This window comes from Podarcis pityusensis (genome assembly GCF_964106645.2).
Source record: "Podarcis pityusensis genome assembly, chromosome: 3".
NCBI classification, from domain to species: Eukaryota; Metazoa; Chordata; class Lepidosauria; order Squamata; family Lacertidae; genus Podarcis; species Podarcis pityusensis.
Genome location: NC_138026.1, coordinates 57287344 through 57304482, shown reverse-complemented (window position 1 = coordinate 57304482; position 17139 = coordinate 57287344). Strand labels below are relative to the sequence as shown.

The window sequence follows — 17139 nt, the reverse complement described above, 5'->3', positions numbered from 1 at the left end:
AGAGAGTTTCAGGAGGGGAAGGAAGTGGGTTTTTGAAAGACACTGGTTTGCTTCACAGAGCCCAAAGGTTTATAAATATGCAATTCTGGTTTTAGATCAAGGTTTTTATTCAGCTTTTCACCAAAGTTGAGAAGCAGGGCCTAGGCCTTAAATTTAAGTTTCAGCTATTTGTCAGATACAATAATTTTGTTTCACAGCCCTGTGTCCTAACATACGCTTCACTAGCTTTCCTATTTCCAATAATATCCATGTGTTTCACTGTGCATTCAACATAGAAATCGCAGAGAATAATTTCTAAACAACTTCTACAATGTGCTGTTTAGAAGCAACTCACTTTCATGTGATAGCGATTTGCTTTCTGAACTGTGAAAAATGGATTCCCACATTTTCTTTGAAATACTATATATACGCATGAGATGGCTGTATCAGACATGGCACACATTCTGTAAATAAAACAGCTGCTGTTAAGAGGGACTAATCAATTTTTAGCTGCTATCCAGAGCAGCAATGCTACTTCTTCACATCAACCCAAGTGCAAAGCTTACAGAAAATGTGGATTTGCAATAACCATGCCAGTCTTGTAAGCCTCAGCAATGTTGCTTAGAGTGGGCTCACTCACTCAAACATCAGAGCTGAGAGAAGGGCTCCTCCAATTTCTCACCTGGCACGGAATCTCCTCTCTCTGGCTTTTCTAATGGCTCATTACCTTCCCTTTGTCTTTGGTAAATGGCTGGTCTCCCAGGTGATTTCCTGAATACAGGAAGCTGGTTTGGACTACTGTATTTTAATATTTTGTTGAAAGCCGACCAGAGTGGCTGGGGAAACCCAGCCAGATGGGCGGGGTATAAATAATAAATTATTATTATTGTTCTAACACCTATCAGACCCAGTGGCTCTTGCCCCCCAAACCCATGACCCTGGCTGCTGGAGCCTGCTTAAGGACTGCCTCCAGTATTGGGACTGGTCCCCACCCCACAAGACCATCTTGAGCAGTTTATCTCACGCAATTCAGCAGAAGCCTGCTTCTCTTTTGGCTGCTTCTCTGGTGCCTTTCCCACCAGCGCTGGCTGCTGCTCCACATGCACACATGCTCTCAGCTTTTCCTGCATGTTCTCACACACCTCCAGTTTTTCCTGTTGCAACCCTTTTTCTGGCACCTCCACAGGCGCTGATTCAGCAGGCACCAAACTTCAATTCCTCCTTCTCTCCCTCTCCCACAGGAGAGGGGCAAAATCAATCAGAAGCTCCTTGGTTCTAGGCAGCCCATCGCTACTGACTGCATCCCTTTGTAGTCTAAGCCCCTGAGCTGCCAGTCCACACTCTGAATCGCTTTGGCCACCCAGTGCCAGATTATCAAATAGGCAGAGTAGGCACCAGCCTTTTTAGGGCCCCAAGACAGCAGGTCAAAATAATATTGATTTGATCTTGAAAGAAAATTACAATCAAGCTTTCTAGTGTTAACCCACTAGAACACATGCACGAGCCCCCCAACCCTGAGATTTCGACTGCCTAGGGTTTAATCTGCCACAGGGTTTAATGTGGCACTGTACCCACCCCTTCCATATGGGTGCATAGGAGTCAACTCCTAGGGGACAAGGTCCCTTCTGCCCCCCTAAAATACTTGAGGCCCCCCTACATTGATGGACATTGTCACTCAAATGGGGGGGTGCTGTGTCATGTGATTGATTATGCGGGGGGGTACCTGCCCCCCAATATTTAATGCAAGTTGGCACCTCTGTATTTGTGCCTCAAGGCCAGGCTCCTGGGTCATTCTTAACCCCTTGTAGCATCTCATCAGACATGGCTCTCACCTCTCATGGAGTCACATTTTTCTCTCCAAATTTAAGGAGGCCTGTCATGTACTCTGCTTGCAATTGCTTCTTTTCATTGAACCACTGGTTCTACTACTCCATCTGTCACTGGTTCTGCTGGAGCATCAACTTGGAACTGCTCCAGGAATGTTTCTGTTTCTCCCTCCATTTTGACTCAAGCACACCTTGATCTTGAGCCCTTCCTCCAGGAAGCACACATCTTACTCCTGAAACCAGTGTTGCAAAATGATAGCATTCTCATAAGTTTTGAGCTGAAATCATTAAAGGGATTATACAGTTAATACACTGAGAGCCTCCTGAAACTACTAACGCATATGTAGAAGAAATTTGTATTTTTACATAGTAGACCTTTGCACAACAATATCAGTTAACCCATTTTTTTTTCTCTTTTCAGTTCAAAAAGAGACTGTTTACTTCCTTTCAGATTTAGATGTTGAAGTCAAAGACGTCACTGACTGTTACAATATTCACAGTTTCCTTCAGCCATTGTCCATGGAAGATATTTTGGAAAGGACGTGCAATGAATTTCCTATCGTTGTTGCGGTAATTGAAGGCTCTGTCAGAAATAAGCAATCGTATAGTATTTTGTGTCCTGGTAGAGAAATAGTCATTTACAAAAAGTGCCAGGCAACACGAATCTTAGCATCTGAGATCAAAGGCGATTCCTATAAAAGGCACTTTTTAATTCCTACCAGCTATAAAGGGAAGTTCAAAAGAAGACCACGGGAGTTTCCAACTGCCTATGACCTAGAAATAGCAAGGAGTGTGAAGGAGAAGCTTCATGTTGTAGCTACCAAAGCTTTTGAGTCCCCTTATGAAGGGCTGTCTTCTGTTTCTATTGGAAACCAATTTTTAATTCCAGAGTGTCAACTAAGTGAAGTTGTTGATCCGGGGAAGAAGAAAGTAGAGAATGCTTTGGCCTGTGAACAAATTCTATCACCAAACGAAACCCACAAGAGTATACTTCTTCCAATGTGCATGGAAGGGGGCTTTGTTGAACTTGTCCATGATAAGAAACAGTATGAACTTCTGGAGCTTTGCAAATATTTCCGTCTTCCATTTAAAGTCAAAGTCTCCTTAAGGGATCTTTCCATCCAAGAGGATATTTTGGCTGGTATACCATGTCTGCAGCTTGAAGAAAAAATAACAGATTCGTACTTGTTAATCAGCACTTTCAGCAACCCCACAGAAATCTGGGAAGCTCCTGTGCATCGTTTAAATATGTCTTTCCAGTTGCTGAGCAAACATGCAGAAGATATTGTGTGTTTCCCAACAAAGTCTATTGTGGAAGAGATTACGGAAGAACAATATTACATGATGAGAAAATATGGAAATCAGGCCACAAACCCACCTCCCAGACCTCCTAAAACCCATAAAGTTGAAGAGTCCAAGGCATATTTTCTCACTGTAACGACCCAAAGTGCTTGCAGTACACCAGGACCTAGAAAGGTAAGAAGAATGTTGTGTCTTTTACACATCCATAGCTAGATATTGGGCATAAAACAGTAACCCAGTTCCAATAATAATAATAATAATAATTTTATTATTTATACCCCGTCCATCTGGCTGGATTTCCCCATCCACCCTGGCTGACTTACAGTATTACGTGGAACATCCAGCAGAAGGCTATACCCCTTCATTCTTTGTTCCCTCTAGCCCAGCCTTACTCTCACAATCTGTAGGTAACCATTAGTTTTGACACAGAAAGAGGCTGATAGTTTTGGACTGTTCACTTTTATGTCTAAAGCTCTATTTATTTCCATGGCTAATATTTAAGGCTAATCTGCACTTCAGAAAAAATGAGGAGGAAGGCTAGGACATAACTCTTGCTTTTGATGTGCTAGATTCCCAAAGACAGCATTAAATATAACACCAAATACATCATTGGGAGCCAGTGGTTCAGTGGTGAATTCTGAAGCACAGGAGAGCATTGTGACAGTCCCATAGTCCAAGGAGAATCTGTATCTGTGCATCCAAGGAGAGTCCAAGAATGCAGGCAACTGTGTTGGTAGGTTATGCAATTCTGTGACAGTGTTGCCATTTAAACTGCTAATATATTTTAAAAGGAAATAAGCATTTAGTTTTAAAAATATTTTTATTCCGTTTTCATAAAATGTACAACACGCAACCAACTCAGTAGCACTGGATACATTTTCTGATGTATTGTTACGAAGAAGCGTTTTGTCTCTCTCTTTATTTCCCTCCTTCTCTGAGCTTCATTCAGAAACTGTAGCTCTGTGAGACTTTCGATACCATCGACCATGGTATCCTTCTAGAGCTGTCCAAGTTATGCACATGTGGCACTTCTTTGGCGTGGTTCTGGTCCTTCTTGCATGGTCATTTCCAAAGGGTGATGCTTGGGGAGTGCTCTTTAGCCTTGTGGAACCTTCAATATGGGTTTCCTCAGGGTTTCATATTATCTCTCATGCTGTTTGACATCTGCAGAAAACTGCTAAATGGGGTCATCTAGAGTTTTGGACTACGTTGTCAGCAATATGCTGATAGCATATTGTACAGCTCTACTTCTATTGCAAATGTGGCAGTGGTTGTGCTGGACCCTTGTCTTGCCTCAGTGATGGACTGGATGAGAGCCAACAAAATGAAGCTCAATCCTGATATGACTAAGGAACTGTATAGTGACTGGTTTTCTAGACCAGATGGATGAGAAGTTGCTTGCTCTTGATGGGGTTATGCAGGTATGCAGCTTGGGCATATTTCCAGTTCTTTTGCTGTCAATTGAGGCTCAGGTGGTCTTGGTGCCTTCCATTAGCTTCGGCTGGTGACCCAGATGCACCCCTTTCTGTACAGGAATAACCTAACCTCTGTCGTCTATGCTCTGGTAGACTCCAGGTTATATTACATGTATGAACCAGCCTGGACCCTGCAATCATCAACTGAGGCCCTTCTTCATGTGCCTCCTCCATGAGAGATCTAGAAGGTGACAACATGAGAATGGGCCTTTTATGTGGTTGCTCACCCCAAGGAGGCTCACCTGGCACCTTCATTAAATATCTTTAGGTGCCAGGCAAGAACATTCCTCTTATCACAGGCCTTTGGCTAATTAGCTAATTTGTGGCCTTTTAAATTGAGATGGGGGTTATTGTTTGTTACTATGGTATGTATTTTTGTACTGCAATCTGCCCTGTGATCTTTGGATGAAGGGTGGTATCGAAATCTAATAAATAAAATGAAATGAAATAAATATGGTTAAGGAAGGGTGCTGTGTTCACATGTAGTACCAAGCTATAGGTAAAACAAACCATGGCTCACAAGTCAACAACAAACCATAGCTTCAGCATGTAGCTTGTTGGAAGAAGGCAAGCAATAGTTAATGCTATAATGTTCACAATGTTATATGTGAACCAGGTCTAAGGCTTTTTAATTTTTTTAAATAATAATAGGCACAGGATGGGGAGAATCTTCATGGGGAACTCTAAGCTTAATAGTAGCACAGGGAGACGTTTTCATGGGAATGGAGATGGAGAGGGAAGGTTTAAACTTTCTTTCTGCATGTGCTGTAGACCATATAAAAAATGGGAAGGGTGTCCACAAGCAAGCTATTAGATTTCTAAGAAGCCTGACATAGTTGTTAATGATATATTTAGTGTCACGTCCAGTTTGACCCTTAGTACACAGAGTTTCTGACATCATCATCATCACCACCACCTTTAAAAATGGAAAGTCCCAATATAACTGTATCACACAATTATTTTGAATAGGTAGATTCAGGCCCAATATTCACAAAAGTAAGAATAAAATATAGCTTTGTGCCATTGTAAATGGTGGGTGAGTAGCTTAACAGGGTTAATTTGCAGAAATGTGAATGGAGTACTTCCATTTTACTTGTGTACAATGAAGAACAATAATCAAAACATTAATCTTTTATATTCAAATGAAGCTTGTCTCGACCCCATGGTATGATTTGCATGAGGTCTTTCAACAAAGATAAATCAGAACCGTAGCAGGAGTGCAATGTTTTCCTTGAGTGTAAATGAAGCAATTAAAGTTTGCTTTGACACAACAAAAGAGTTCACTGACAGTGACATTATTCTGAAATTCAACATGTTTACCAGCAGTGAAGCTGAGTGCTCCATAAATCCCCTCCTTACATATCTATTTGCTTTAGTATCTGTATATGGGGGGGGGGGCTGCTTTCAAAAACTATGCATCAATTTCATTAATATTTAAGTTTGTTTACATCCTCTCTCTAAAGCAAGAAATACAGTACATACTTCAGTGTTCATAGGCAACCTTCTATATTACAATTAAAAAAACGGAACACATTGTTTCATCTCATTTTCAATGCCTATGAAGAAAATCTCCAAAACAGTCATTTATCCAGTTCTCTTCTGTGCCACGAGTCAGTCGCTACCCAGTGTCAATATAAACTCTTAATCCAGATGCTAGGAGCATACTCAACCCATGTCAGGAACAACCAAAACTTGGACTAGCAGTATCCTAGCCCATGCTTGAATGCTATTTGTGATGAAACACTTGAGGTCATAGAGGAGCAAAATTATATTTCTAGGGTTCAGTGTAAACCCCCTAAAATAAACCTGCAAATCAACAGCCCATAGGTTCTTCTGACATCTCCTTGTTTTAAATAGGTCTGGGTTGTCTGCTCAATAGTCAGATTCTAGCCTTCCCTGTGTCATTTCCTAAACTTGCTGCAATCCTATGCTTGATTCCTTCATTCCTTGGTTGCCTTCTGCCTGCCTGTATTCAGGGTAGGCATCTAAAGAGACCTGTGTGGCTGCATAGGGAACTTACAGATGAGCTGAGATTTAAGAACGGCATGTATAAGAAAGGGGAAATCACAAAGGAAGAGAAGCCAAGAGTAGCCAACAGGTGCAGGGAGAAGCTCAGGTCGGCCACAGCTTAGAATCAGTTCAGGCTTGCAAGAGAGGTTAAAAATAATAATAAAGGCTTCTTCAGCTATGTTCGAAGCAAGAGGAAAACAACTAAGTAGTAGGTCCTCTGCACAGAGAAGAAAGAGAAATGCTTTTGGGTGACAGAGAGAAGGTGGAACTGTTCAACTCCTACTTTGCCCCTGCTTCACCCAAAAGGAAAACAGTGTCCATCCTGGTGATAACTGAATAAATGATGCAAAGAGGGAGCTGCAGTCCCAAATAGGAATAGAGGTGGTAAAGGAACACCTAGCTACTTTAAAGAGTTCAAATCTCCAGGACCTGATGAGCTGCACCCAAGGGTACTAGAGGAGCTTGAGGATGTAATCTCAGAGCCTCTGTCCATAATATTTGCGAATTCTTGGAGAACAAGTGAAGTCCAGCAGACTGGAGGTGGCAAATGCAGTCCCCATCTTCCAAAAGGGAAAAGAAGGCAGCCCAGGTAATTAACAACCAGTCACCTTGACATAAATACCAGGAAATGTCCTAGAACATGGAGATATAGGTGGCAGTAGGGTTGATGAGATGCAAACACACCAGCAGAACCAATCTGGTGCTCCCGCTTGTGTGTTTGCACCACAGTGACCTTGCCATCTCCTCTTCCCTCCCCCTCTACCTCCCTTTAAGCAACAGCGATGCAACCAACCAGGGGTCAGGTGAGTGACAGCCTCTACCATTCCACCACCTACTGGTTTTTACTACTAATTTATTTGGAAAATGTATTCCCAGGTTCAATGAACATGAACCTAAAAGATAAAGCCATTCCTTATCACCATGTAGTTATATGATATTTTCACATCTATCCACTGTCCCTGCAAACCCTTGTATCCTTTCATCATCACCCTTTCCACCTTATAAGAAAAACTACAGTAGCAAACCAACAGCTGAAAGGCAGTCTTCTCTTAACAGATGTGATGGCTTCCAGAGTACCATTCCATCATCCCCCTGAATTGTGAGAGTTCCAAAGAATTCAGCAGAGCCATATTATCTTTCTTTCTCCCCCCTCTCTTTTAATCTTAAAAGAGATTGGGTTGTCAATGGGTTTATACAGAGGTGTCACAACTCTGCGCAGCGAAGGGCGCATTATTCTTACTTTAAAGCACACATCTAACATCTATTAACCAAAGCGAGAGTTTAACTTGCACACAGAAGAAAGAAAAGATTCCCCTATGAGTTATTTTGAGAAGCTAAGTGGGAATTAAGTGGCGCCTCTGCCTTATGGCAACTGTCTTCACAGAGCTGAATCTAACTTTAAATGAGTCTACAGAAACTGCTAAAATCACAGCTGGTATGTGAAATAAGGCTGAACAAAATGTGACTGCCAGTCTGCGACAAAGCAATGCCACTAAGATGCTAATAAAAAGCTCCCATTGAAATAATTACTCCATGATTTTTACATACAAACGTCGTGACGAAGAGTAACTCCACTAGCTGGAGTACATGGAGTTTTGTTTGTTCATACCAAGTGTCCCTGTTGAAGCTACCAGGGGAAATGACTACAGCTGTTATTGTCTGATGATGGTAGTAAAAACAGTAACAGTATTGTGCAGTTATCTACAAAATAGGGCATTGAAAGTGGATTGGAAGAACAAGGATTCAAAACATCGAATATACTGGTGCTTTATTTCAATTTGTCCACACTATATTTCATATTAAAGAATCCAGTCAAGGAAAACAGTCATGCATGTCCTGGATTTCAATTTTCTAGCTTTAAACATACACTGTAAGTGTGAGATAATGGAGACCAAAATAGTTGAACTGATGGTATGGTTGCTGTGCTATTGTTATGGGGTTTGCTATCAAATTTCTGTGAACACAACTATCATATTGTGGGTATGCCTTAACTTGCAAGACCTGCCCAGAGTTGTGGGCTTGATAAAGGCATGTTAATAGCTCAAGATATTCAGGTGATATTTTTATGGTTGTTAGCTTATGGGATTATTTTGAAAAGGAGGAGGGACTAAGGGTTGCATGCCCCTCTTTTCAGTTATGATCACCTAATATCTGGGACATTTGAATGGTATGGCTAAAAATCCTCATCATCCAATCCAGTAAAATTGTTTCCCATTAAGCCAGTTTTTGGTTTTTTTAAATGTTGATGGTTCTTACTATTTTGTTATGAATCATGTAGCATTTACAGTTTTAATTAGAGTCACACAAACTGTTAATCAGTTCTGAGCCAGAAGGCCAGAGTTGAATGGCCTTTCAATATGTACATTCACAGACACATATCAAAGCTACTCCATTTAAAACCAGCCTCTCTGTGTCTGAGCAGTCAATGAAGCAACTACCTCTGAAGTCAGATCCAACTGTAATGAGTCCTTGGATTGAGAGCGAAGTTAGTTAATGTCAAATCCATGATGAATTAAGGTTTTTCACTTATGACTCTACAAAAGAATACCACTTGCACATTATTTTTCAATAACTTAACACCTTGATATTTTCTTTTGTCACAAATTTCTGGGTTCCATTCTTAATAGGTTTGAATACCATCTCTCTTTTCCATTGCTCATTTTTCTAGAGATGATGAAGTGGGACATTTTGCAATGAGAGCAGATGGCCTAAAATAGAAGATATTTCTGAATTCTGAAGAGCAGGGATGGGCAGATCAATTGCTACCTAAGCCATGTAATGTGAATATATTCATTCATAAGGCCCTTCCATCCTCCTTCCACATTAATCTCTGATTCCCCCCCCAACAAAAAAATACAAATTTTCATTTATTTAAGTTCTACTTTTATACTGCCTATCCAACAGCATGTCAAATTCAAAAACATCATGCAATGTTTGCCAACAAAATAATAAAATGATTATTCCTAACAATATAAAACTTTTAAAACAGTATTTTGAAACAAATACAGTGAAACCTCAGTTTTTGAAGGTAATCTGTTCTGGAAGACCATTCGAGTTCTGAAACGTTCGAAAACTGAAAACTCAATAGACGACAGCTAGGTCTCAGGATCTTGCACTCAGCGGAAGCTGCGTGGCATGTTTGACTTCCTGGGCGTGTTCGAAAACCGAAACATTTACTTCCGGGTTTAAGGCGTTCGAAAACTGAAATGTTCGTCAGTGGAGACATTCAAAAACTGAAATGCTCGTCAACGGAGACATTCAAAAACAAAGGTACCACTGTAAAGTAGTAGCAAATAAACAACAACACAAAGCCCATGTGGGAAACTTTGACACTCATTTAAATAAAGGCTATTAAAAGCTCCAGGGGGAAGAGGAAAGTCTTCACCTGGCAAATAAGAGAGAATATTGTGGGGGCCACGCAAGCCTCTCTGGGGAAGCCATACATGCAACATTAAATATAGAAAACAAGAAGAAAAACAAAATACCCAGAGCAGCAGCATTTAACCAGAATGAGGTTTTTAAGAGGTAGTTATCTCAAGCCCATCATTTATGCAAACAGCAGTCTTGAATGAGCAAAGATGTCAGATGAGAGAAGCTACAGGTACCCAGGTGCTACCCTAGTGCCCATCATTTGCCCTTCACAGTGTATGCACAACACACCTCAGCTGCTGTCCGGAGCTTGGACAGCTCAACCCTGCTGTACTGCTACAAAGAGAACTGCAGAATGGAACGGAACTGAGTGGCAGTTATTATTTATTTATTTAAAAATGTAGATGCTGCCCTTCAGTTCCACAGTAGTTTACAATTCAGTGAACCATGAAATAAACAAGGCAACATTATTTTTTACTGCCCACATCTGGAGTGAGATGAAATGAAGGGTGCTGTTTGATAAACCTGACCTATCCATCTCTTTATTCTTAGTCTTTGGTACTCCTTTATTTTAAAGCTAACTCCCTTATTTTAAAGCTATAATAGGGTTACTATATCTTGGAGAGCAAAAAAGAGGGCAGCCCGAGCTGGGGAAAGAGGTACACAGGTGTGCGGGGCTACCACTGTGCCCACACACCTCTTTCCCTGGTTCAGGATGGCAATGACCACGGCGTGCAGAGCAGCCTGAACCCAAGCCGCTGCCATCCCGTGCAGAGGTAGGACTCCAGCTCTTACCTGTTCTCTGCTGCGACAGCCTTCCTCCGCTGCAGGACCTCCACCTCTGGGGCACAGCACCCTCCTGAACATGCCCAGGCCCCCCAAAAACCACCTAGCCCTCCCAAAACAACCCAAACCTGGACATTTCCTTTAAAATATTAAAATCCGGCTGGGTGGGCATGTTGGCCCCCCAAAGGAGGACATGTCCTGGTTTTACTGGATGTATGGCAACCCTAAGTTAGGTATAAGTAAAGGTTGGCCTACTTGTTCTTCCACAGTCCTCATTTAATTCTCCTTTGTTCTGACAGTGGCATAGGTAGACAATTGCCCCCACCCCCAAGCAAAACTCCACAACTACCTGTAGTAGATAGAGTGAGTGTTGTGCCTGAGTGTTATAGTGTACACGTACTACTTCTTCCTCAGGAGCTCTCTTCTAAGTATTTTTTATATTTTTCAATAGTACACTCTTGTATCCCTTCCGGGCATCCTTTTAATTTAGCTATTCAAATTAACTCCTGGCTGTCAAATGTCTCGAGACTCACAGCTACATCAGTTAACATTATCTAAATGTTCATTTAAGCCTGTTTTAGTCACATTTGTTCTGTTATCAACTCTTTTTTACATCTGTTATTAATTCCCTACAGGAAACTCTCGGCTCTTTGATTTCACACTGGCAATTCTCTTATACCCAGCATCCTGGCAGCTAGAGCCTATCATGCCTCTGCTTCATTTGAAAAAGGGAACTTCAAAAATATTTACAGCCAATTTCTGGGCTATATTTAGTATCGGGGACATGCTCAGATGGGCTACCCTTAATGTAAAATAGGTGGAGAATACTGACCTAAGAAAGGGCTGTTTAAGAGTTGGAATTAGAAAATGTCTGCCAACTGCAATGGAAAATGGACTTTGGAGAAAGTTTCTTTATATCAGATGGCTTCCTTGTTTGTGATATCTATTGGCTGATAACATTGCTAATGTCTGCTGCTGGCCAGCTTATTTTTCTGATTTCTTTTGTCAGGCAGTGCTGCTAGTTAATAGCCCAGAGTGGATGGTGAAGGTTTCCTCAATGAGAGTTAATGGTTACAAAATAGCTGGATCGCTCTTGAGTGCTTTGAATGGGAGAGGCTAACAGAATTTGAACATAGATAATTTGACAGTTGACACACTTTCCTCCTGAGCTATATGTGCGTGAAGAAGCAGGCGTTTGGGAACAGAACCCATGAGACGGGGGGTGGGGGGGTGGAGAGGGTGAGAGCTGAAGGGACCTGGGTTTGGAGGAGCGAGTATCTCTCTGCTGATCTGATGTGGGATAGTGGCCCTGCTGCCTGGCAGGAATATGCATGCTGTCAATTCACCTCCACCTATGCTCTGCTTGCATATTAGTAAAGAAACAAAACATTACAAGAACACCGTTAAGTCCCCAGTGCTCTCTCCCCTAAAGGATACCCAAATTAGCACTGCCACTGGAAGTTGGGGAAGTCTGGAGCATGTAACCATATTGTTGTAGACTTTTCAGGATCCACTGCTAAAAAAACGCTGTGCCTGTTAATTGTGTAGATTTGATGGCACATTGCCTCTATTTTCAGACTGCAGATATCAGGGAACTATATGACTTCCAAATGGCATGAAAATTATCGCCTTGCTAGCTTATAGGAAAATCCCAAGGCCTCTTTTCAAGCAGTGAAATACTGCCTGGCACAGAAGTCAGAAGATCCTCTTTGAAACAGCAGGGGATTGTACAGATGTATAAATTGTAGTTTGGATGTTCCTTTAAAACTAGATATAAAAGACTCCACTACAGCCCACCTTTTGGATAAAAGACTCTGCCTGTCAGAAATGCACAAGGGAGGTATTTAAAACAAAGAGGAATATATGTGTCCTAGTACTGGAAAGGAATTGTGCATTCAACAGGGGAAAATGACTGAACTAGTACAAGTAAGTATAACAGCAAAGAGCAAAGGGGAAAGATGTGTTATCTTGCTTCCTTTCAGGTAAAAAGAGAAATCTTTATGACTTATTTGTTGTGTCAGAAAATAATCTGTGCTGGGTTGTGACATGATGATGGACCGGGGGCAGGGGGAGAGAACATACATAGATGGTGTCACACCTTTTGTGTGTATGTTATGTTTTGTATAATGAAATCTTGTGAAAAGAAAAAGCTGTGCACCATTCGTTTCAACTATGGCTGGTGAGAAAAGCCATTTTGGTGGTTCAAAGTAGAAGGGCTTTATTAACCGTGAGAAGAAGGGGGTAACACTGCCCAGAACCTGTGAATATAAATGCCAAGATACCCAAACAAGATGTGATCACAACTGTATTACTGATCACAGCGGGGTTGGAGACTGAGTACACTGAGTACATACCTGAAAGACTTCATACACTCAAAGCAACAGTGGCCTCACGCATACACAATGGGTAACCATTGTTTACAAGGCATCTTACTAACCCTAGCTCTTGTGTCTGCTACTCCTTACATCTTCTGTTCCAGCATTGCTATGAAGATACCAGACTCTTCCATTTTGTTTCAGTTTATCTGAACCCTTTATTTTGAAGTTGGCTAGTTTTCACTAACTTTGGCCAGGTTTGGATATTACAACTGTGGGTTTGGAGTGAGGATAACTTCAATAGATGTAATAAGGACTTGGCAAGTAGCCAAAATAAGGTTCCAACTCGTTCTCATTCCTCTATGAAAGCCAGCACACCTAGGGAAGGGACTTAATATCACAGACTAGGCTTGGTTATTAAAAAGACAGACCACATTCACTACAGCAACAACCTGTGGTTAGTCTAACATAACATAAAGCTCCCAGATTCCTTGGAATTATGTGGCAGCTGATCTCTGTATCATACCACCTTCAGTGTTCTGAAATCTTCTGCCTCCAGTCTGAGAGAGTTTAAGTGCTATGTCTCTCTGATCAGCTTTTTTCCCACCTTCCTATTCATGATTTGATTTGAATTTTATTTTTTTTTAATTTAGAAAAGCAAATAGTAATTTCTTTCTGGCTTTGTAGTTTTACAAACTCAATCATCAAAATCTTCCATTAACATATTTATCACATCTATATTCCGGGAGAATGATGAAGGCTTTTCTAGAATTAAATTGATAAAATGTATATTGTTGCTAGTGACTTTTACTGCAACTTTCCTTTTCCTTCTGTAGAACCTGCTTTGGAGACTATTCTTCTCAAACTTTGTATACATATAGAGTTTGTTTAGTAAAAAAAATAAAAACCTGGACTGTGCTGCCCAAAGCTAAATTTCCTTTATAGAAAGAATAAAATGGAAAATAAATGCAAGCCCGCTTGGAAGAGTAAATTGCCAGTAAAAAACATCAGGATACAGAATTTCACTGACACTATTAAAGCTTTCTTAGGGTATCCTTGGAGGCAGGCTTGCTCCGCTCCACCCATTTTCTGTTTCTTCTTCACTATCTCCTATCCTCATGCCCTGCCATCCTTCCCTTGTTGTTATGCCTTCCAGCTTTCTCTTCCTGTCTCTTTGTACCAAGGCAGTCCAACACATGACCCAAGAGCCACATGCAGCCCTCAAGGCCTTTTTGGCAGCCCTTGGCAACATTTGATGCCACCCCCTCTGCAGCCCTCACACTGCCTTCCCAAAGCCTAAGTGAGACCCTGGGCTTTGGAAAGGAGGCCTGAGGGCTCCAATGGGGTCCTAAAGCCCTACCATCTCCCTCCAAAAGCCTAGTTAACACTTTCACAGCTTTGGGGAGAAGGTGGAAGAGCTCTAGGGCCCAGTGCCTTGCTTTGGGAAGGCAACATGAGGGCTGGGGGGGGGGGGAGGCATCAAATTTTGACCTCGCTCCCCTGCCCCACGCACGACACGAACATTTAATTCAATCTGTGGCCCCAGGTTCCATGTCAAAGTACTTTTGCAGCCCTCTTGTTATGAAAAGTTGGACAGCCCTGCTTTATATTATACCACTCCAATTGTTTTTCTGTGGTCTGAGGACCCATTTCTTATTCCATTGATCCACAAGGACATTGCACTCAGGCTCTGTCAGTGTAGCTCAACTTCACTCAATGTGCCCCAAGAAGCATCTAGATGAGGTGTGGTTGGGCTTTTGCCAAGTGTGTCATGGGTTCCCTCCAAATTATGAAAACATACCTGACCTGAGGGGGGGGGGGGATTTGGTTGGGACACCTAAGTGCCACAAAACATAGCCTAATGCAGCTAGCACCTGTGGCACCATCTTCATTTTCTTTTCTATTTGTTGCTTTAGGTTGCCTTTAAAAAAAAACAAAGACAGAGAGGCAAACTTGTGAGAGAAGGAGAAAGACAAGGGAGACTGAAACTAAAAAAGGAGAGAAAGTGGGTTACAGGTTAAAGCTGAAAGTGGATGCTGGGTTTGAAAAGGTTGATCTGACACCACCCAGGGAGTGCTTGTGACTTTGGACATTAAGATGTAAGCTTTGTTTTTGAGTCTGGGGACATATCTGCATGGATGTTATGTAGGCATTCTGCGATCATTTGATAGCCATGCTTTGTATGGACTGAGCCTATTTCCCTCCCTGTGACTATCACAGGCAAGGAATACTGATGAAATTACTAATGGTTTTTGATAACTGGCCCTTTCTTTTTGTGCCTCTGTAACTGTTGGGGAGTGAACACAATGCTAGAGTAATCTTACAATCTGTTGCTTTTGATGCTGCTGTGTGCTATTAATGGGTTATATAAAGTGAAATCAACTGAGGTCTACAATATTCTTGGATTATGCAGAGAGGGATGTGTATGTGTTTATAGTTCTCATTCGAAAAAGTAACAATAATTTCCACTTAATGATTTTAATGGACCAGCTGGAATTAATATGTTGCTTAGCAAGGCATGGAAAGGATTTGGCAGGAGGAAATTCAGAGACTAAGAAATGGAGAGAAAAAATGCTAACACTGTATGTATTATTATATAGGCATTAGGAGAAGTGTCTGACCTGATTAGTTCCAGTTTCTCAGCTCATAGGCCTCTGCTTACAGAGGCTGCCTGAAGGATTTACATATTTGCAGTATCACAACATAGTATTGCTTTGAATTTGGGGTTAGAGTCTTGACTCGGTTGGCCACAATGCAATACAGAACTAAGCATACTTAACTTTGTTTTGGATTGTATCCATTGCAAATCAGTGTAACAGCAGAAGAAAGTGATGCTGATCATATGCACTCAATTTTATACTTCAGTAGGACTGTGTATTTGGATTTGGCCAAGATTAAAAATAAGGATATTTCACATTCATATCTGAAATTTAAATCATGAATTTAGCTTAGGTAGCAACTCTCTCTCTCTCTCTCTCTCTCTCTCTCTCTCTCTCTCTCTCTCTTTCACACACACACACACACACACACACACACACACCGGTTCAGCTAAATTTAATCATGATTGAGACTAAGGGCAGATCTACACTCATGGTTTATAATGTTAAGGAAGGATTAAGGAAGGATTTTCATAACTTAACGGACACATTAATAATGCATTATTAAAATGTGACACCAGAGGGTGCTACAGAGGACCCTGAAATAGGGAAACTGCGTTGTTACTGACAAAACAAGGTAGGAACGTTTTTTATTTACCAGTATGCCCTGTGACATTTTAGAGCGCTATATCTAATATTGTTCTAACAACGTTTAAACGGTCTGTGTAGATCCAGCCTAAGTCTTACTGAGATAAGAAGGATGAGGGGAAAATTCTGTTTGGTTGAAAATTTAATGTAAACCTACCTAATTTGCACATCCCCAAACAATAAGTGAATCCTATTGCTGTCACCTGGAGGGTGGATGCTCCACATGCTCCAGAGGCTAGACCCCAAATGAATAGATTCAAGTTACAAGAAAGGAGATTCTGACTAAACACCAGGAATAATTTTCTGATAGTAAGAGTGTTTGACAGTGCAACAGACTCTCTTAGGAGGTGGTGGACTCTTCTTCCTTGAAAGTGTTTAAGCAGAGGTTGGATGGCTATTTGTCATGTATGATTTAGTTGAGATTCCTGCATTGGAGGGGGTTGGATTAGATGACCCTCGGGGTCCCTCCCAACGTCTATGATTCTGTGATTCTATATTCAGACCAGTTTCTTTGAGAGACTATTGGCCTTACTTGAAGAATGAGATGCTTCCAGGGGCTGGGCAGGGGCCAGGCGGACTTTGGCAGGATGTAACATCATCTAAAAGGAGAACAATAGGCCAAAGTGGGACTGTGCATGGTTGAGTTTTGATTGGGCTGGACCTGGATAGAGATCATTGACTTTCTCTATGAGCTGAATTCCAAAGCTATGGCTTGTGAGGTGAGGCTTCCCTGCAAACCTAAGGTCTGTTGGAGTTTTGCATGCAAGCAGATCTTCATCTTCACACAAATGGCAACCTTGTTAAATGGTTCATTTGAACACATATGTTTGGT

General features: G+C 41.5%; 1 protein-coding gene and 1 long non-coding RNA gene across 3 annotated transcripts in view; one reads left to right on the top strand and one right to left on the bottom strand.

The window, feature by feature from the left end:
• Positions 1 to 17139, top strand: part of THEMIS (thymocyte selection associated) — a 67979-nt gene that overhangs the window by 19789 nt on the left and 31051 nt on the right. Inside the window, exon 4 of the mRNA XM_080999654.1 lies at positions 2227 to 3281. Within this exon, the coding sequence (XP_080855780.1) occupies positions 2227 to 3281 (1055 nt within the window). The remainder of the gene's footprint in view (positions 1 to 2226; positions 3282 to 17139) is intronic.
• LOC308473921 overlaps positions 1 to 17139 on the bottom strand; it is a 37986-nt gene that overhangs the window by 8944 nt on the left and 11903 nt on the right. The gene's annotated exons all lie outside the window — the stretch shown is intronic.